Consider the following 20215-nt stretch of genomic DNA (forward strand, 5'->3'; position numbering starts at 1 on the left):
CTAGACTGGGAATTTCCGCTGCATCCGAAATAACAACGTTGCTGTTGTCATTTTATGGGCTAAAAGACGGTCCTCATGCAGCTTCACATAGTCCACATGCTGGTTAAGAGCTGAAATTAGTTAATGTATTGTGTGAGTGTTCAGGTATATATTTAATTCAATTTCTGATAATGTGTTAATACGATTTCAAGAAAACAACAGGTTGGCACTGAAGAGCACTGCATCGCTTTCAACGGTTCCATCATTTTTATCTGAAATCAGAGTGCGAGCTTCCTCGAAATACAACTCTTTAGCAGTCTTACCACATGGAGAATCAACAACTGCTCAACTATTCATCACAACGGAGTTATTCTCTGCTCAAAGCTACAACACGAGATTTGAAGATCTCACGACACCGGAAAATGAACTAAACAACGTTAGTAGACAATTAGACAAACAGTTTGGCAGACCGATAATTGGTCGAGTTCTAGTTTCTTGGGTCATCTAGGGATTGTCCTCATTGTTAGCCATCCTGTAAACTCGATAGCTTTTGATTTATCAAATATCAAGTTGTCGAAAAGTTTGAAAAAAAACAGAACAACACCTTGCTTGTAAAACTTCCAAAAACGCTTTTTTTATTTTCAGTGTGCCTAAAATGCGCGTCACATTGTCACAACACTGCTTACTCCAAAACTTTGAAGTGCATCCCGGAAGACGTCTTGCCTCGTAGAACTGGACGTCTTGTCCCTGTTCTGAAAATATTTGCGATCTTGTCGAACCGTTTGCTGGAAGATTGTTGCGGAGTGTGAAGGTATGTCTTTCAAATGTACTTATTCAAACTTTAAGTTTCTGAAAAATGTAGCCCAAACTGCAGAACCACAAAGATACTTAACATTAAGAAATTCAAGTAAACAAAACTGAGAATGACATAAACTGTAAATGCCAATTGGCTTTTTTCAGATTAACTATCTTCTTTATAACTGTATTTTCTGAAGTTTTAGTAGAATCTTAGTAATTTTCGTCGGCCAAGAAACAAACATTTTCAAAAAACATACTTCATATAACAAAAGAAACAATATAGCAACTGTGAGCGTTTTGAGTGATAGGAACTGTAGAAAAAACTAAACATCTAGACCTAAAGAAAGACTTTCAAAACTAATATTTCCGTTTTCAAAATCAGTTCACGAGACCTCTGAAATGCTCAAACTGAAGCTCAAAGTCGTTGTCCCATTAACCCCATTCATTATCGCTCTCCGAACCTAAAAGCAACGTGCCCGATTGGTTGGCGAAGCCCCACGATGAAAATTTTTTAGAAATGGTTTGATTTGGTTCATGGCTTTCTCTTTTGCATGAATTTTTACATTTCAACAATTGAGTAAGTTCATCAGAAGTGTTGCAAATATAATTATTATCATGAAAAAAGAAAACCTTGAACGAAATCAAACCAGCCCAAAAAAGTTTCTCAGCATGACACATTTTCATCTACTTTCGGAGTTTATGAATAGGGCGAACGGGATAACGAGGCATTGCAATTCTCATGCTGAAAACTATCAGACTTCGAGCTTCAGTTTCTGATTTTGGAAATATACTTTTGAAAATTCCTCTTTCGATCCTGAATGGTTAGTTTTTGGAACAGCTCCCACCACGTTAAAGGTTCCTTTGTAAACGAAACAGCTATTTGAGCCATAGAAAATGATAAAAAGCCTTGAATGGCAGCCAGTCATTTAATCTCTTCGATACAATCTTTCTGAAAAAAAGATTTTTACATAGTTTAGTGATGTGAAACTACCGTGAGCGCAACCAAATTGTATCGAGTAGACAATTGCAACTTCTTTTTCAGTTTCTTCGTTGATTCTTTCAGTAGAAAGCTCTCGCATTTCTGAATGACCAAACCGGTATCGTACATGTCAGCCACCATGAGGATTCCTTGGCTCTATTACAGTTTAGGCGTCCTTTGAAAACTTGAACGTCCCTTAAAACACTTAGACGTCCCTTAAAACACTTAGACGTCCCTTAAAACACTTAGACGTCCCTTGAAACATTTAGACGTCCCTCAAAAAACTTGGACGTCCTTTGGGGACCCAAAAGTCGTCCGAAACGTTTAGACGTCCCAAAAAATGTTTAGACGTCCCAAAAAACATATAGACGTCCCTTAAAACATTTAGACGTCCTTTGACGTCCCAGAATTAGGTTTCGAATAATTAGACGTCCCAAAAATTATTTAGACGTCCCAAAAAATGTTTAGACGTCCCAAAAATAGTTTAGACGTCCTTTGATATCTCACATTATGATAAATAATATTTAGACGTCCCAAAAAACATTTAGACGTCCCAAAAAATATTTAGACGTCCCAAAAATATTTAGACGTCCCAAAAAATATTTAGACGTCCCTTGAAATCCGAAACTTTGGTTTTAAATACTTAGACGTCCCAAAAAACATTTAGACGTCCCAAAAAACATTTAAACGTCCCAAAAAATGTTTAGACGTCCCTTCAACACTAAAAGCCACTGAAAGTGTTCAAGGGACGTCTCAATATTTAATGGGACGTCTAAATATTTTTTGGGACGTCTAAACATTTTTTGGGACGTCTAAATATTTAACACCAAATTTTGGGATTTAAAGGGACGTCTAAACATTTTTTGGAACGTCTAAATATTTTTTGGGACGTCTAAATATTTTTTGGGACGTCTAAATGTTTTTTGGGACGTCTAAATATTATTTATCATAATGTGGGATATCAAAGGACGTCTAAACATTTTTTGGGACGTCTAAACATTTTTTGGGACGTCTAAATAATTTTTGGGACGTCTTAATTTTTCCGACAATTTTTCGGATTTCAAAGGACGTTTAAATGTTTTTTGGGACGTCTAAATGTTTTTTGGGACGTTTAAACATTCCAAAGGACGTTTCAATTTACAGGAAAAAAATTTGGGCCTCAAAGGACGTCTAAGTGTTTTAAGGGACGTCTAAGTGTTTTAAGGGACGTCTAAGTGTTATAAGGGACGTTCAAGTTTTCAAAGGACGGCTAAACTGTAATAGAGCCGATTCCTTCGACAGTGAATTCTGAATATTGTAACTAGAAAACTGAACAAATTATAAGCACTATTACCATTAATCGCTTGTTCTCCATAAAGAACTTCAAGGTAGTTTTGAAAATCATCCGAATCGATTCCAGACAGTTTGATCTCAGTTTTGTTTGCTTCGTTGAATTTTCCCAAAAACAAAACCTTGAAATATGGAGAATGCGTGGCAAGGTACTGAAAAATATGAGCTTCTGAAGATGCATTTTACACAAGGATGTGCGGAACGGAAATAGCGAATACCGAAATTTCTGACTTTTTCTCGGAACTTTGCCGAAAGCTTTCGAAAATTTTGAAATCTTTAGTTTTTCACACTCACCAATTTAGAGACGAAAAACTTTGCATTGTGGATGCTCAGAACGATATCCGAGCATTCTTCCATTGTTCTATCGAAACTTCTCAGATTCTCTTTGTAAACGCCTGTCATCTTTCTCACTCTCACAGGAATTTCAGCACAGAAGCAGTCATCAGCAACAATATCTCTTTCCAGTTTTTCCCATTCGATGAATTTTGAAAAATGAGTGAGGATCCGAACAATAATCCCACCAATTTTCTCTTTTTATTTTGCTCGCATTAAAATTAGATAGATTTCAAAATCAAGTGATGAACGCAACTTTTGTCAAAACTTCAGCTATTCCTTTATGTTTCGTGAAATTGAACTTGATTCCATCCGCTTTTTCACTGAATGAAGAGAACTTGCTGACGAGGACCCAACTCTTCATTTTATTTTTTGCTAGTTTTTTACTGTCCAAGTTTAGGGTCGAAACAGTAATACTTTGAAAGAAAAAAGATAGAAAACACGCTGACACATGAGTATAATGCCCCAAAAGCGTTTATTATGACAGAACGGATTAACGACCCTCTTTGTTGAGCAGAAAGTAGCAGAAGAAGCAAACAAGTCGTCCTCGAATGATTACTTCTGAAAATCAGTTAAATTTTAAACTCGAAATGGGAAGCTTGAAGAATTGGAATATTGAAAAATTGGAAAAAACAAAGAAGTATTAGACCATAAAGGAAATGCCTGAATATAAGAAAGTAATTTTAATGTACATGGTTTAGAACACAGGTGATGTACTTTTCATTAGTTTATTTATATTTGGGTCATACATTTTCTAGAAGACGTATTCAACGAGGGAATGCTCATAAAAAGGGTTGAAATTGAGGAAAAAAATAATTCCGCTTGAAAGCTTTGACAGCAAAGACATTGGAAAGTGTTTTTTTTTTTGTTTTTTCCTACTGTCGGATTTAAAATATAGAGTAGTCTTACAAAGTAATCCTTAAACCATGCAAGTGTTATTTTTGGCTGAACTTTCCCGACAAATTAAGAATGATTTCATAGATGGAATAACACTATGATGTTCTAAAATAAAACAAATGAGTGTGTTTTCCATTATTATCGGATACCAGAAAATGTATTGTGTCACTTGTGATCTACAGTTTTTTTCAAGCAACCTCCCACTACAACAGAGTTACAGTTTTCAGTTTGTCCAAATAACTGCACTCTTCATAACACCTTTTCAGTCAGAAATAACAAGGTTTGTGAGTACTTGTGTTTGTATTATTCTCTATTCGAAAACCAAAAATAAAATGATTTCAGAGTAATTCTGGATTCAACATCTCAAAAAAAAGACTTAATGGCACAATGTTATTTTCTACTATAACCAATGATGCAATCAGACTAACCATGTTATTGCTGTGAATTTATTTCTGATTCTCATTGGTTTTTTTGTGTAGCTATTCTATGCTTCCATTTTTATGTCATGTACTTGTTAAAATTCAGTTTTTTCAAAACGTTCTTCATGAATTCTTTTTTCAGCATTCCTAAAGAATATTCCTTACTAATTTTGAAATTCAAAAACACGGTGTGCTATTCAAAAGATGAGAACGTCAATTGTATGATTAAAAAGTATTTCACAAATTGATACCATTTTCAACATAAGAATTTTCTCATATTTGCAACGGGTCGTGACGAGAAATTTTCACGTCCCGGCCCAGCTGATAAAATTTGAATTTTTTGAATTTTTTTTTACCAAAAATGTCGAATTTTGACTATACTTCAGAATTCAATCAAAAACTAGTTATGCATCAAAAAATTACAATTTTTAATGTGAAATTTCAAAAAAAATTCAAAAAATTCGGTTAAAAATAGGTACCTTTTTTGAAGCCGGGCCTTGAAAATTCTCTACCGGCCCGGCCCGGCCGTAAATTTGCAAGTATGAAATTTCTGTTTGAAACTTTTCTATCCTTTGTCTTTTCAGGGTCTCATTTTTATTTTTATTTTTTCAGTGTTTCCTTTCTCAGATCGATCTTGTTTCCAGCAGCGCCGAATTGAAGTCAATGCAGTCTCGTTGAATCTTGAAAACGCCTTAAAATAATATTAGTGAATCATGTACAAGAAAGTAATAGCTATTATTCTAATGTTTTCTTCGAATATTGCTTGATTGCCAGACAATTCCCGGAGGTCCTACCCACGCCGGCAGCTAAACGTTGGATTTCCTTGAAATTGCAAATTTCCGTGTGTCGTTCTGCATTAGTGAGAACATTCATCCTTTCGATTTATGTTCCCGTCATCTTCGAAAATTGGCCAGGTATAAAAATCAGATTAAAAAATAGTATTTTTGTTTGGTTTTGTGACTCTTGAATGGATCTTCAACTCTTGAATGAATCTTCTAATTGATTATTTGATAATTTATCAGGTTTTTATTTTTGGGTTTTCTAACATTCCAGCTTTTCAGAAGGTCGCCTGTTACAAAACTAAAATTTCAGTTAAAATATTGAAAATAAGTAGGTCGGATTACCAGTAGAGATTCTGATTAATCTAAATAAAATTTCTTGAAATCCGTTCTAAATTGAATCTATTTTCTGAAATGTTTTTTCTTTTCATGAAATTTTTGCGATAAATCATTTTTCTCAACAAAAAAACAAAAAATGAGGCTCTTTCTTACCGAGCAGGTGATTATATACCACTCATTTTTTATTGGTTACCCCACAATTATTTCTCTCACACTAGGCACCTCACCGTTCTTTTCATTTAGTCTGCTTGATTTGTGGCATCTAGCCGTTTCAACTTTGACACTTTTCATTTGTTTTTCATTAAGAAACGTTTTAGTAAATGGGAGCGAGTCCATCAAGAGTCTACACTACGGCCCAAGTGGAGGAGATGGAAAGACGTAATTTGGAAAGGGAGGATAGTGAGGTACATAGGGAATCTGGTCAACTAGAAATTGTGATGTCTTGCAGATGGATGACTATATTCTACCAACAAACAAGTATGATAGTTTTGCTCGGTTTGCTCTCATCATCTGTTGTACAGTCGGAATCATAACAGCCATCTTGTTCATCAGTTTGGTGACCGCTGCGGAACTGGCTTCGTATTTGAAATCTTGAGATGTTTTTTCTTAAACTAGCTAGATTATTTTTTCAAAAAAGTAGCTCATTTTGTATATGTGGAAATAAAAATAATACCAAAAGTTTTCAAGTGATCGAGAAAAAAATTAAACAATAAGCTTTTCACCGATAAAAAAGGAAATTACTAATTTTCCCTTCTTCCTTAAGAACATATTTTTGAAAAAAGTTTGCACGCTTCTCCGTATTACGCTTCTCCGTATTAAGTGATCCCTATTCCCTCAAGGATACCAAAAAATATATACATTCTAAAAGAAATCGCGCAACTCAGTTGGTCACCTGCAAGTCGGAAGAAATTACAAATAATGTTGTCCTTTTTTTTGAGACGCCATTTCTAATGTTGGGCACATGTCTTCATAGTTTGATGGGAAATGTTTATCACCCTTCAAAATGCTAAATAGTAAAGCCTAAGAAACTGGTTGGAGATTTAAAATGTAAGCTTTTGTGACCATTTTTGAACGGGACAGTACAAATTGATTCAACGAACGTTTATGTTTCTTTTCTGTTTGCGAAAAAATTAAGAAAGACGAAGAAAATAAGAGAGGTCATTAATCTTTTTTGCGAAAGCAGTCGAAAAAAAGATAGAAAGGTGAGATAACATCGGAAATTGACATGTGGCTGGTTTCTTCATAGATTCTTTTTGCTTTTAAATGTTCCTCCAATCTGAATGAAAATTGTGGAACTCATCGCCGGGACACTTCACAAAAAAACGCCTAAATGAAATTTTGAATTCATTTCATTAGTGAAAGTTCTCTCCAATAACTTGGATTTTTGAAATGGCTAGTTATATGTAGAGGTCAACGTGCAAAAAAGTGTGAAAAATTGGGCAGTTTTCCTAGAGAACCTATTCTGAAGATTCGGCAAAAATAACAGCGACGGACATTAAAAATTAAATTTTCGGCAAGACTCTAGACAATAACAAATGTGAAATACACACTCACATTCCAGTTCAATGTAATCCAAAATCTTAATTCTTTTTGTGAAATTTTTTGTTTCAAAAACCTGGAATAAGATTAACTTTTGTTAGCTGCGAAAATGTTTTTGAATAAAAATGTATATCGATAAACCTTACAAGAAGATTTAAAATTTATTTTTTCCAAAAAAAGCAAAGAGCAGAATGCATGCGGTCAGTGTTGGTTTTTATGCAAGCGAAAAATAAATATCTTCCGGACAGGAAGGAGCGATGTAACTCTGGCAGCAGTTCTTCGGGGGAAGAGGGCATTCGTCAGGAAGATACCACACAGACTGGGGAGAATCAGACACCGGTCGCCGCTAAACGTTATCAGATCAAAATCGAGACAGCGTATCGTATTAAAGAGGTGTTAGTATTGAAGATAAGAAGCACTTTTTATTTTCTCTGCGCCTCTACAAATTTTGAAACGTTGGTGGGGACGCGGTCGGGGGTCATTGTGTAACAGTTCATCAGAACGAATCGGCAAATGATCACTTTTCACCAGACTTGTCACGGGCCGGGCCGGGCCGGGCCAAAACCAGAAAAAATTTCGGTCCGGCCCGGCCCGGCCCGCTCGGCCCGTTTTGAAACATTTTTTCAAAACATTTTTTGTTTTTGAACTTTTTTTTGGAAATTTTTGGAAATTTTTGGAACTTTTTCGAAAAAAGTATAGTTTTCGAATAAACATTTAAAATTGAATCAAAATGTGTATATGTATGATAATTTAAGCATTTTTACTCTTTTTTTCGAAAAATTTCAAAAAAAAAATTGGTGAAAATGGGTACCCATTTTTGAATCCGGGCCGACCGGGCCGGGCCGGGCCAAGAGAAATTTCGGCCCGGCCCGGCCCGATCAAGAAAAATCTCGGCCCGATTTTTGACAAGTCTGCTTTTCACCCATGTTTTTTCGTTCGTTTTTCATATTCTTAGCGGTTTTTCTGTCGAACGTATGTTCTGCTGGTTCTTCTGATTGTTACTTGAGAAGACCAATTTTGAGAATGTGTTACGGTATCACTGATTGTCCCACCAAGTATAATTTTCAAGGACCATTGAGATCAAAAGCAGAGCTCCATTTTTGTCGTTGACAACTTTTTTGAACGGACGCTCGCTAGTGAGTTATGGTCATTTGACGACAGCTCAAAATAGCATTAATTGGTCGATTTGAAAGATAAATTATTTTGTTGATACGTAACTACTATAACTAAAAAAATGGAGTTCTATTTTTAATCTGAACGATCCATAACAATAATAACTCGTGGGACAATCAGCGATAAAATGACACCCTCTCAAAGTTGAACATTTTCCATTAAAAACGCCAAAAGTTTGAAGAATTATTGCCACCACTGTATCCAACCGACTTCAAGTGTTCGTTCAAAGTTTTCGAAAAGTTTATATTTATTGAGCTTACTCTGTTCACCGTTTTTTCTCATATTTATTTTTTCATGTTGTTACAGTTTTTAACACATTCAAAGTGCCCATCTCGAAAGAAATGAACAATACTTCTGAACCAGGAAGATGTCGCTTGGAGAGAGCAGTATGTTTTATTTTTTATTTTAATACAAAATCTGAAAACTTTGGATATTGGCATAGTTGTTAAGGCCCGGGCCGGGCCGGTAGAAAATTTTCAAGGCCCGGCTTCAAAAATGACCCTTTTTTTCAAATTTTTTTTTCGAAATTTTTTCAATTTTTCATCGAAAATGTGACCATTTTTGATTATTTGAAAATTTGACTTTCGCGCCAATTTGCCCGGCCCGGGCCGGGCCTTGACAACTTTGGATATTGATATACAAATCAATTATTGTTCAGGCAAAAAACACCAAAAATACGACAGCGATCGGTTCCGATAACAAACTTCCAATACTCAGAAATACTTCTAAACCTGGAAGTGTCAAGAAACAGAACCATAGAAAAGGCAGAAAGGCTGCGGTCAGTAACTATCAAGGAGTTGCAAGAAAAAATAAGAAAACGTCTTTTCAGGCCAATAAATCGTCTGTCGGTCAAGCAAAAGTTCAAACGGTCAGATCCATGAAACCAAAAAATATGGTAAGTTAAAACATTCGTGTTTTCATTTGCCGAGTTGTGTTTTTCAATAAATAAATTTTTCAAAAATATCGAACATAAGGTTATCTTTAATTTGAGCTTGTAATACTAAAATCTGATAAAAATCTCAATTCCTCATAAATTCTTCTCGGATAAATGTTTTCGGTGTCTTCTTACAAATGTTCTAGCAAATTTCATACAACAAAAAAAGAAAATAAAAAAATCCGACAATTTGAAATAATTTCGTATGTAGATCAATAAACCATCAACGTTTACCGCTTCCCTGACCGCTACCTCTACCGATCTTTCTTCTTCATCTGCTCCAAGAACCTCTACTCTGGTGAGTTTTAGTCGATGAAAAATCTGAAAATTATCATGTTACGTTTTTGGTAGGAACCATCGAAATATACCCTCAATTCAGGTCTCGTCTACCATTCCTGCTGCTAGTACTACTTGCTCTCCTGAATTGTCTGTTTCTGGCATTTGCGAGCCAAAGCCGAGCGACGATCCCGTATGTTTTAATTTTCTTTTGATGGACGCTGGATCATCATAACTTTTCAGACTTCATCAAATTCTCCTGCTCTTACCACTACTTATGTCTCTACTGAACCAAGAAATTTTTTTGTAAGTCTTCAATTTTTCAATTCAATTTTCGCTGTCTCAGTCTAGAAAACTTTTCTGGTCATTTTTTTTATGCAGAAAGGAAAATTTAAAAAGCGTCTAAACAGCCGGGATGCCACATAATTCGTAAAGGAGACATTATTTTTTCTGAAGAAAACTGAAGATATATGTGAACATATTGCAGATTGAACAATTATTAGCCCCTGCTGTCTGTCCACCCATATCGTCTTTCACAAACGTCTCCGCGACTTCTTCTGTTGCGGTACGTTCCAAGATATGCAGTTATAAAATAGTATTTTTCGAAGTACTGAAAAAACGGAATTATAGGCACATGTGCCTCTATTTTTTGAACCCTTTCGAAAATGAGGGGCGATTCTGTTACAGTTTTTACGGTATTTCATAAATATGAATAGAATTTCGTGAGTTACGATTAAGACACTTACCTAGTCCCATTAGGAATGTAAACAGAAAACCACAAAAAAAGCCGAATTTCTAACAAATTTTACCTATGAAGTACAATTAAAAATCATCAAAAACTAATATAGTACGTATTTCAAAGTTATCCAACTCAAAAGCTTCCAACAAAATTCATCAGTTCTCTTTTTTTCAGAAAGTACCACCAGTTTTTCCTGCTCTCACTACAGACCCTCTTCTTTTTAAATCAGGTGTGAAAAAATTCAAAACAAACAATTTCTCCGTAAGTTTTGATTTTTCTACCAATCTCGATAAGAAAATAAATAATTGTTTTCCATGAAAAACGTTTTAAATTTTCTAAAACTATTATTGTGAAAAAGGTTCTATGAGACGTAGATTAAGAAATTTTCTACTTTTTTGTTTCTTTTTCTGATTCAAAAAGTGAAGTTTTTTAACGACCTGTAAGAACAAAAACGAAAAAAAGTCTTGAGAAATGTTGCTTTTTTTGGAAAAAAGCATTTACTTACGCGAGGACGTTGCAGATCGAAAATATATTGAGCACTGTTGCCGGTCCCTCTAATACTGTATCTTCAATATCCTTCTGTCCGAGTTTTGTGCTGACGTCTTCTTCTTTGGTAAGCATATTGGTAAGCAGTTTCTGAAATTACAAGACAACCTGTAACAAATTTTAGTAATATTCATTCAAACGATCATTTTTCAGACATCGTCAGTCACGTCTTCCACCCCTTACTTTTTCAACGGCTCGTTCAATATTGAGAATCTATTGACGGAAGCAAAAGATAAGGCTGTGAGTTTCTTTTTCTTTATTTTGATTTTTGCAATTTTGAAGGAATCATTTGAGTTTGGTCATTACAGACAAATCTAGACTGACCCAAACACCAAATTTTAGTGTTTCAAAAAAAGTTCAACAAAATATCTTGTTTTTCAAACGTATCAGTACGTGAGACTTTCTCAAAACACTGACAGAACAAGTCTTTAAAAAAATTTACCAGAAAAATACGCCACATATTTTAGGACGCCACAATCATGGATACAAGTGCTTCGGAAGACACAGCGGAAGATGCGAGTGATGAGCAAGACGAAGGTAAGTTGTAATTTTTCAATAGATTAAGGTTTCAAAAAAATTTATTATAAACTTAGTTAAGCGATTTGAAAAACTCCGGGTACAAACAAGCACTAATTAGAGAAAAATCTTGAGGAGTCTTGACAAAAATTTATATTTCCATGGGAAAAATAATATTTTACAGCTGAAAAAAAAGAAATTTCAATCGAAATTGTGATTTCTATTATTTTTTCAAGCTTTTCTCCCGGTATTTTCACTTACATGGCCAATTTTGTGTCATGGTATCACCGATTGTCCCACAAAATAAATTATGTATAAATCATAGGGCACAAAGGAACCACTTCATTTTTGTAGTTGACAACGTTTTCGTCAGAGTATACCATAGCAATTGACATATCGACAAAGTAGTTTCTTTCTCGAATCGTCCCCTTTAAGGGCAAAATAGTTTGATTTCTCATCTGCACACTTAAAATGATTATAGCACTCAAATGTAAAAAGTGTCCGTGAAAAAGGTTGTCAACCACAAAAATGAAGATCTATCTTCGATCTGTATGATCCATGAAAAGTTTACTCTGTGCAGCAATCAGTGATACCATGACACATTTTCAACGTAGGACATTTTCATCTAAAAAGAACAAAGCTGTATACCTTATTGCACGGTACTGTTTCTGTAGTCTATTAGAAAAATTAAGAAATTTATGGTTATAGAATGTTTCATTATAATGGTTTTAAAATTGATATATTCCTTGAACTTAATTTTAATCTTCTTCATAAGCAATTTCTTTTTTTCAGATGAGACGAAGATTGATGTAACTTCCTATCAGTCATATCGTGAATACCAAGGATTGATCCCATTTGATACGGATGAGCCTTCATACTCTTGGAAAGACGTCCTCTATGAGAAGGAAACGGAGAACAATGAGTTTCTTCCAATTGAAGCACTACCTTTTAGTCTTCTGGTTCATCTGGAAAATCGGATAGAAGAAGGACTTCTTGTAAGTTAACCTGTGATTAGTTAATTGAGCACATGCAACTAATTTTTTTTTCACTTTCGTAATAGAAGTTTTTTATTACAGCTCGAAATAGCAGTGCCGGATATGATTTGCGACAAAAATCATCAAGTGGCTAAAATTATAAAAGTTTGTGGATTTCGATTGCTCATAGAATATCAGTACACTGCTGAGCAAGAGTGGATTCATCTTTTTGATGAAAAAGTTCATTCTGTAAGGTAGGTTTATCTGAAACTTTTTTATCATGAAATGCCTTATTATTGGTTCAGGATCAATAGGAAACAGAACCCACCTATCCCGACGGAACATAATTTTATCGAACCAAATTTGGTAAGTTTTTATTACATAATGTAGTGAGAATAGCTGAAAAATTTTTGGGAAAACTTATTCGCAAAGAAAAATTTCGAAAAAAAAGTTGGTATTAGGCAGATTCGGGAGACAGATGTTTCTAATCAAATGTTTATTGCTTTAATGCACATAAGAATTGACTCCGAATTTCTTGAAAAAAAAAGAAAATCTTTTTGGAGGTAGGTCTCACGGTGATTTTTTATCAGTATGTAGTTCTGAGCATGAAAATTTTAGCTGTGTTCACAGAAAAAAATCAGTGACAGAAAAGGAAAAACAAGGTTACGCTGAGAATCAATGATAAAAGAGCCTCGCGCGCGAGAACACTTTAAGAGATACAACTTTAAAAAAATTTATTTTCTGCACATCTCCAGAAGCACATTTTTTTCCCCTATATAAATGTTAGTCGATTCATATGAAAATAGCAACATAAAAATTACTTCGTACCTTTAACCGATGTTTTAGTATAAATTCATATTTTCAGACAGTTTCAACTGACGAAGTGTTCGATCATCCACAACTTGTGAAGACTTACGAGGAAGCGAAGAAGAATTGGTGGAAGTCAGACTACTCTGTTGGACAACGATTCGAGCTTCTCAACTTTTCAAATCCCTCACAGATCCGCGTGGCTCGTATTAAAGCTATTTGTGGCCGTCGATTGAGCGTCATTGTTGAAGAGAAAGACTATCCTGGTGATTTCCCGCCACCTGGAGAAGAAGAAAGAATTTCTGACCCACAACTGGCTTACAAAGGAACCAGGTGGTGGGTAGATCAAGACAGCGATTTTATTTATCCAGTTGGATTCTCGAATCTTATTGGATATGAGTTGATCGCCACCCCCGATTACAAAGAGCACTCCCAAAGAATCGCAGAAGCAATCAGAAACAACAGAAATCCAGAGTATGATGAATCGGATATAAAATTCAATAGAACCATTCTGAGAGAGCAACGACCAGAATTCTACAGACAAGTGGAAGTCGGAAATCACATGGAAATTCTGAATCCAGTGGCGAAGAATTTCAACTCATTGTCTGCTGCGAAAGTTTTCCAAATATACCCAAACTTGGGGTATATGATCATTAAAATTCTCGGAGGGGAACAAAAGGGAGCCAAGTTCCCCATCAGAATTCTTAGTGAACTGGTGTATCCAGTTGGATACGCCAAGCGGAATCACCTAGAATTGGATGCTCCCAAGGGATTCGCCAATCGTAGGAAAACGTCGATTCCAATTCGTGTTGGTCTTTCTCCAAATGAGAAAGTCAAGCTGTTTAAGGTATTTCACATTTAAACTTGTAGAACAATATAATGTTTTTTCAGATTGGCATGAAATTGGAAGCTGCCAGCAAAAACGAAAATGCTCATATTTGTCCAGCTACCATCAAGTCATTACATGGCCAAATTATAAAAGTCGCTTTCGATGGATGGGGATCAGATGTTGATGAGCTTTATGATGTCTGGTCAGTTTTTTAGCCATTATTTGAACAAGATTCAATTTTCATCAATTTTCAGCTCGCATGACATTTTCCCAGTGGGTTGGGCGGAAATGCACGGGTACCCGGTAGATTTCCCACAAAGCGGATAAATTTGGGTTCTGAATTGTATATCTTCATAATTTTCTATCATGTTACTTTTCTGTGCAACAGAAATTTCAGTGTTTTATCATTTTGTAGACATCGTTTTTAATAATTGTTCAATTATTAGGCTTCAGCATTTTTCTCTTTTTGTTTCAATGGTGTAATATGAGTGATATCATGACAAAAGATGAGTATTTCAATTTTTGTGTCAGTGATATTTGTTTTCCAGGTATAAAACATTTTAGCACTCAAAAATGTGTATTATAAAAGTTCAAAACACAATCCAACAAACCGATAAACAAGTTTGAAGGAAACAAAAGTATTTACGTAAGTGTTTTCTTTCATATTGGTCACTGCATGAATCCCAAAATAACCTAAATACTGTGAAAAGTTGGCAAAGCAGTTGACGTATCCTTAGTAATCTCAAATTCTTGAAGAGGACTGTCGCAACTATAAACATTGGTTTGTGGGTGGCAGAGAAATGTACATCCGTTGGATAATTTGACTTCGTTATTGATCCAAACAATCTTTCCACCTATGTCACAACCTGGAACAAGATTGCTGTTAATTCATTCCGATTGTTAAAAATGAAAACCAACTATTTTTATGAATTTTTCCATTCCAGCATGACAAAATGGCACCACGTTTTCTATTGAACCAAGTACCACTGAATGTTTTCCCATCCACAGTGCATTCATTCTCTGAAATAAAACATATTTTTAAATTGAGTTGTCAAAGATGAACTTACCGAGTTTTTCAACGGGCACTATATCGACTTTACCCGGCTCTACCTCAATGCATTTTTGATATTTGTTTTCCATATATTCACTTGTTAGATTTAGGTTCATCCAATCACAACCTAGAACATTGAAAGTTTTCTACACGTTACATTTGTTTTACAATTACTCACCAGCAACTTTTTTTTCGTAGTAACCATTTTCGGATTTATAACAAGTCATAGAACGCATTATTGTGCTGAAGTTTCCGGGATTTGGTTCCAACCATCTTCCGCCAATTGGATATACTGTACCATTGTAAAAACACCCCGATACTGAATATATATATATATATATATATATATATATATATATATATATATATATATATATATATATATATATATATATATATATATATATAAACTTACGTGCATGGCTGACTCTTTGTAATGCTCCATTGAAGTTATAGCAAGAAATCATGACTGAACCATTGTTGTAAATTTTTCTTTCTCCAACCTTGATTTTTTTTAATGGCCAAGATAAACCGTAGGAGAAATCTTCAGCACATGCTACCGGTTGTAAATTCAATTTTCCATTTACTTGGTTTTCTTGACATTGCCATATGAAATTATTGTGGTAGATTTCATCATCATTAGCCCATATTATGGGTAACTTGTCATCTAGTCCTCCGCAAGCTCAAGAAAGAATTATGGATACTCTTTTAGAATTGAAAAGTCGGCAGAAAACAGTGGGAGAGCAGAAAAAATAAGGCCAGGGGGCTAAAAATGCAGAAAAAATGAAAGGGCCGGTATTTGACCTCGAGAAAAAGAGGGTTCAAATTATGAAATGTTCAGAGTTTTATATTATCGAACAACATGAAAATAGTCTTATACTCTGACTGTAGAACCACAATTTTAATGAACAACTGAAGTACTAATTGATTTTATTTTTTTGTAATCTGAACTTCCGGCAACTATTTTATCAGATTCAAAGAGTTATATGCACATAGTTTTGTTGAATCTTTTTTCTCTTTTTTGTTGTTGTGAAAAACGTTTTAAAAGTCTTAAATATTTGTGCCTCAATTTTATCACAGGATCTTTTTCAATGAAAGTTCTCGATTATGATCGTATTTTAGAATAAAACACTTACTTCTTGGAAACTTCTTTTTCTCTCCAGTTTTCCAATTTTTCCAATAATCATAGTGCACAAAAATTTGTGGTTTCCAGTTCTGTTCAGATTCTTTATAATCCGGAATTAGTGATGTCAGTGGATCACTTAAATAAGTGGATTCCCCAGTGTAGTAGCTAGTACAAGAAGAGTAAAACTCAAACAGCAAAACGAGCGTAATCCACATTACAAATAGAATAAAAAATGACCACGCTTGTTATTTATACATTTGTTTTAGATTGTACTTTTGTTTACACAGCTTTAGAAGTCATGACCGTTAGAGAGTGATTGAATAAACAAGTGTAAAAATACAAATGCGTTGTAGTGTTAAGTGGTGCTAAAATTTGATATAAAAACATGACATTTCCATTGAATTTCTCATAAAGTATTTTATAAACAAGATGATGAAAAACGGAACAGCTAGCTATGAGATGACGTTATTAATAAAATGGTTGGAACCTCTCTAAACATTAGATGAGAAAATTGAAACCACCGGAATATTGTCTTAAATAATATTTATAATCCAAATATACTGTCATGACAAATATACACAAATAGTCTAAAAGCTGTGTAAATATGATCGTTCCTACAGTTTATTCAAAGGTTTGGGAATCCTATAAAGAGCGAATTTTCTAGATGAAAATTGTATTCACTATGATGTTGCAAACTGTTTTTATCAATTTACTCTCCTTTGGTTTTGCATACGACGCCGTTTGATGGGAGAGCCATTACTCCCCTATATCCGAAACTATCACACTTTTGAGAGAGGAAATGTTCGGTTCGCGGAGTATAATGATTGGAAAACTGGCAAAAAAGTGGAGCGTGCTTTGTGTTCGTTTTTCCAAAAAATGGTGAGAAAAAAAACAGTAATTTATTGTAGACAGCGATCGTTACGGAACATCGTATTCTGCTAGATGGGAAGTTAATGCGGATGGATTTTATTGGGTTTAGAATGTCCGTGATGAAGACTCATTCCCAGAAGAACACGCTGTCGCTTGCTCATACGGGGAATACAAAAGATTTGAATTCTACAAAGAAGAGCAAAGAATTGAAATAGGTGAAATGAAATCTTTTGAGAACGGAAAAGTTCGTGTAAAATGTGGCAGATTCGATGGGCATGTTAGAAAAGTTAGTGAAGCTGGTTAGTCATTTCATAATTAATTATTTATTTTCATTTATTTTCATTTCAGTAACTGGATGTTATTTCAACGGTACAGTACACAAACTTGGTGAAGTGTGGACTGAGCCAAACTCGAATGGATTGGAAGAGACATCGGCAGTGAACAAAACCATGTTCTGTAGCAAATCGGCCGAGGGATATTTTCAGAGCAAACTTATTGGTGAGAATAATTATATCGTTTAAATTCTAGTTGCTTCTTTCAGGGTGCTCTCGAACTCACATTCGAAACTATACATACGGTGTTAGATTCTTTGAGACAACAGATAGAATTCAATTAAATTCCACTAATGAGGTGTCCCCATATTTAATGTGCACGGAAGACACACCGGGTGGGGTTCAACTGGTCAATGTAAATGAGAAAAAAGGTTTGAATCGACATTTCACTTTGTTTATGAACTTTACTTCCCAGAAGCTGGATGTTTGATCGACAATGTTTGGCACAAAGGTTCTGAACCGTGGATTGATGAGCAACGAGGAGCAGTTTTTGAATGTCATAGTTACTCACAGTACAGGAAAAAAGGTTTGTTTTTATATAAACAAGACACCTGATTAAAAGCTTATTTTTAGAATGTTTGATTGAAAACCGCCGTATAAGCATTGACAAGGAAGTGAAACTGTCAAATGGTTGTACATTATTATGTCACCCCCAAGCCAATATTTACAAGTGCAATACTCCATTGATTAATTTTGAAGTTGCTGGAAAAGTTCAAAAATCAAACCATTAGATTTTTAATTTTCAATTTAATTCAAAACTTCATATTTGTATATTTGACACATAATAAAAATTTGTGATTTCTATCCAATAATGGATGTTACTTTTATCAACAAAATATTCAAATATGACAATGGATACGAGTCTCTTGAGTATCGACGTCTTGTGAGCGACTAAATATTTATTTACAAATCTATAAAATAATTTGTTCACTTACTATCCTACACATATACTACCTAGACGTCATCAGTACTACTTGAGATGTATTATCAAGAATACGAATAAACATAATTCTCGGTACATTACTAATCGAACTTTGAACTGCGGGAATTCTCTACCTTCTTCATGCTTCCCGGAAAAATTATCTACCCAGTTTTTCAAATATAATATCAAATTGTTGGATTTAACCAAATTTCTTGTCTTCAACTACAATCAGTGATGGAGCTATTCAGAGGGTAGCAGGAAATGCAAAAAGCTATTTTTATATATTTCACAAAAGAGTTTTTTGCTTGCTTTTCTGCTATATTGTCAATAGGCCCATAGCTCTAATTATGCTACCCCTCTTTATCTTTTTTTTGTTATTCCTCCCGTTGACTCTATTCCCGGTTGTCGAATAAGTGGCCTGTCCCTTCGTCCAATAAATCATTCATTTCATTTCATTTTTACAGTGTGATTTGATTAAAACTTTTCATTAATTTTTCAATAAACATAATAGATTTTCAAGACGAGAAGAAAAACGTGGTCGTTAACATTTTAGATGATGACAGAACTCTCAGTTTATTATTCAACGACATACCACCATCTCCACCTATTTGAAAAAACCTATCTAATTTTCAATGAAAGGAGTATTGTCTGTAATTGTGTTTTCATTGTTCTTTATTTTTGTCACCTACAAAAAATACATCAGCTCCAGTTGGTTTGGAAACAGTAAATGATATATAGACGACTTTCAAGCAACTTGAACTATTATACAATCCACACAAATCTGTCCGATGTCTTTGCTTTTTTTTTTTGAATACAATTGAATGATCTGATTAACTACATAAAGCAATTACCTAGTTGTGTTATTTCAAAAAGATGGCGTCAATAGATAGACCAGCTTGTTAATTTTAACAAGCTCAACAATATAATGAAAAACAATATTCTTCTGGTAAGAAAATTATTGGTTTTGTTAGTCGAGGTCTAGGTTTTGTGAATCTTCTTTTCTTTTTCTTCCACGTTTATCATATTCTCCTTCATCTGCAACTATGTCTGCTGCAACTTATTCGAAAAATGTCCAGAAAGCTAAGAAACATGTTTCTATTGCTATAAGAAGAACAGATGAACGGTCTTATGGAACAATTCAACGCCACCGATTGAACCCACATGTTGAAAAGGAACTAACTGCAAAACATCTAGTTCTAATGATCATTGCGGCGATTTTTGTCGTGCTTGGAATCTTGGAAATTTGTAAATTTGTTCGACTTCAGCGGCAGTCAATTTGATTCATAGGTCTTTGAATGTCAATACTTATATTGGTTTTTTATTTTTGTTTAGAAGAAGAAGTGAAGTCTTTCAGGTGAGTGACTTGTATGAGTTGTGTGAACGTTTTTCAGATTGATTTTGTTATATGCCCATCAATTTTAATTTCTTTTTTTCAGTTTACAATTTTGAGAGATTTCAACATGCTATGGACAGTTCAAAAGTTTACTTTTTTTCTGATGCAACAAGTTTCAGTAACATAATTGCTTTCCATGTTTAAAAGTTTATACATAATTATTTGATAGAGAATGAAGGTTTTTTGCGAAGTTTTTGTTGATATGCTTGCGAAAAAACCTTTTTTGATAAACTATACATTTTTGAAATCACAAATTCTGGATTTTATTACATCGGGTAAACATCATACCGTGAAACGCAATATTAAGTCATAATTAAAAATGAGCCAACACTTTTT

The 20215-nt window shown here is 34.4% G+C and overlaps 5 protein-coding genes across 5 annotated transcripts; 3 read left to right on the top strand and 2 right to left on the bottom strand.

Annotated features, from left to right (window-relative positions):
• Positions 1-3487, bottom strand: GCK72_022961 (uncharacterized protein; the record flags this gene model as incomplete). Its single annotated transcript, XM_053735152.1, has 4 exons — positions 1-110; positions 666-731; positions 3090-3237; positions 3380-3487. The coding sequence occupies 4 exons, from the start codon at positions 3485-3487 to the stop codon at positions 1-3; spliced, it is 432 nt and encodes a 143-aa protein (XP_053578718.1).
• A 2685-nt stretch (positions 3488-6172) lies between these two features.
• GCK72_022962 (uncharacterized protein) lies at positions 6173-6447 on the top strand (the record flags this gene model as incomplete). Its single annotated transcript, XM_003095250.2, has 2 exons — positions 6173-6256; positions 6301-6447. 2 exons carry the CDS (start codon positions 6173-6175, stop codon positions 6445-6447), a joined length of 231 nt encoding a protein of 76 aa, XP_003095298.1.
• Positions 6448-8905: 2458 nt separating this feature from the next.
• Positions 8906-14512, top strand: GCK72_022963 (uncharacterized protein; the record flags this gene model as incomplete). The annotated part of the gene is made up of 15 exons (XM_053735153.1): positions 8906-8950; positions 9223-9342; positions 9394-9459; positions 9710-9796; positions 9878-9967; positions 10018-10080; positions 10262-10339; positions 11213-11299; positions 11527-11596; positions 12368-12570; positions 12652-12803; positions 12855-12915; positions 13415-14203; positions 14248-14387; positions 14440-14512. 15 exons carry the CDS (start codon positions 8906-8908, stop codon positions 14510-14512), a joined length of 2124 nt encoding a protein of 707 aa, XP_053578719.1.
• A 366-nt stretch (positions 14513-14878) lies between these two features.
• GCK72_022964 (uncharacterized protein) lies at positions 14879-15703 on the bottom strand (the record flags this gene model as incomplete). Its single annotated transcript, XM_053735154.1, has 5 exons — positions 14879-15051; positions 15104-15205; positions 15253-15363; positions 15415-15555; positions 15652-15703. The coding sequence occupies 5 exons, from the start codon at positions 15701-15703 to the stop codon at positions 14879-14881; spliced, it is 579 nt and encodes a 192-aa protein (XP_053578720.1).
• A 1749-nt stretch (positions 15704-17452) lies between these two features.
• GCK72_022965 (uncharacterized protein) lies at positions 17453-18295 on the top strand (the record flags this gene model as incomplete). The annotated part of the gene is made up of 5 exons (XM_003095248.2): positions 17453-17531; positions 17581-17730; positions 17774-17935; positions 17980-18090; positions 18138-18295. The coding sequence occupies 5 exons, from the start codon at positions 17453-17455 to the stop codon at positions 18293-18295; spliced, it is 660 nt and encodes a 219-aa protein (XP_003095296.2).
• Between the last annotated feature and the right edge of the window lie 1920 nt (positions 18296-20215).

The sequence above is a fragment of the Caenorhabditis remanei genome, chromosome X (genome assembly GCF_010183535.1).
Source record: "Caenorhabditis remanei strain PX506 chromosome X, whole genome shotgun sequence".
Lineage (NCBI taxonomy): Eukaryota > Metazoa > Nematoda > Chromadorea > Rhabditida > Rhabditidae > Caenorhabditis > Caenorhabditis remanei.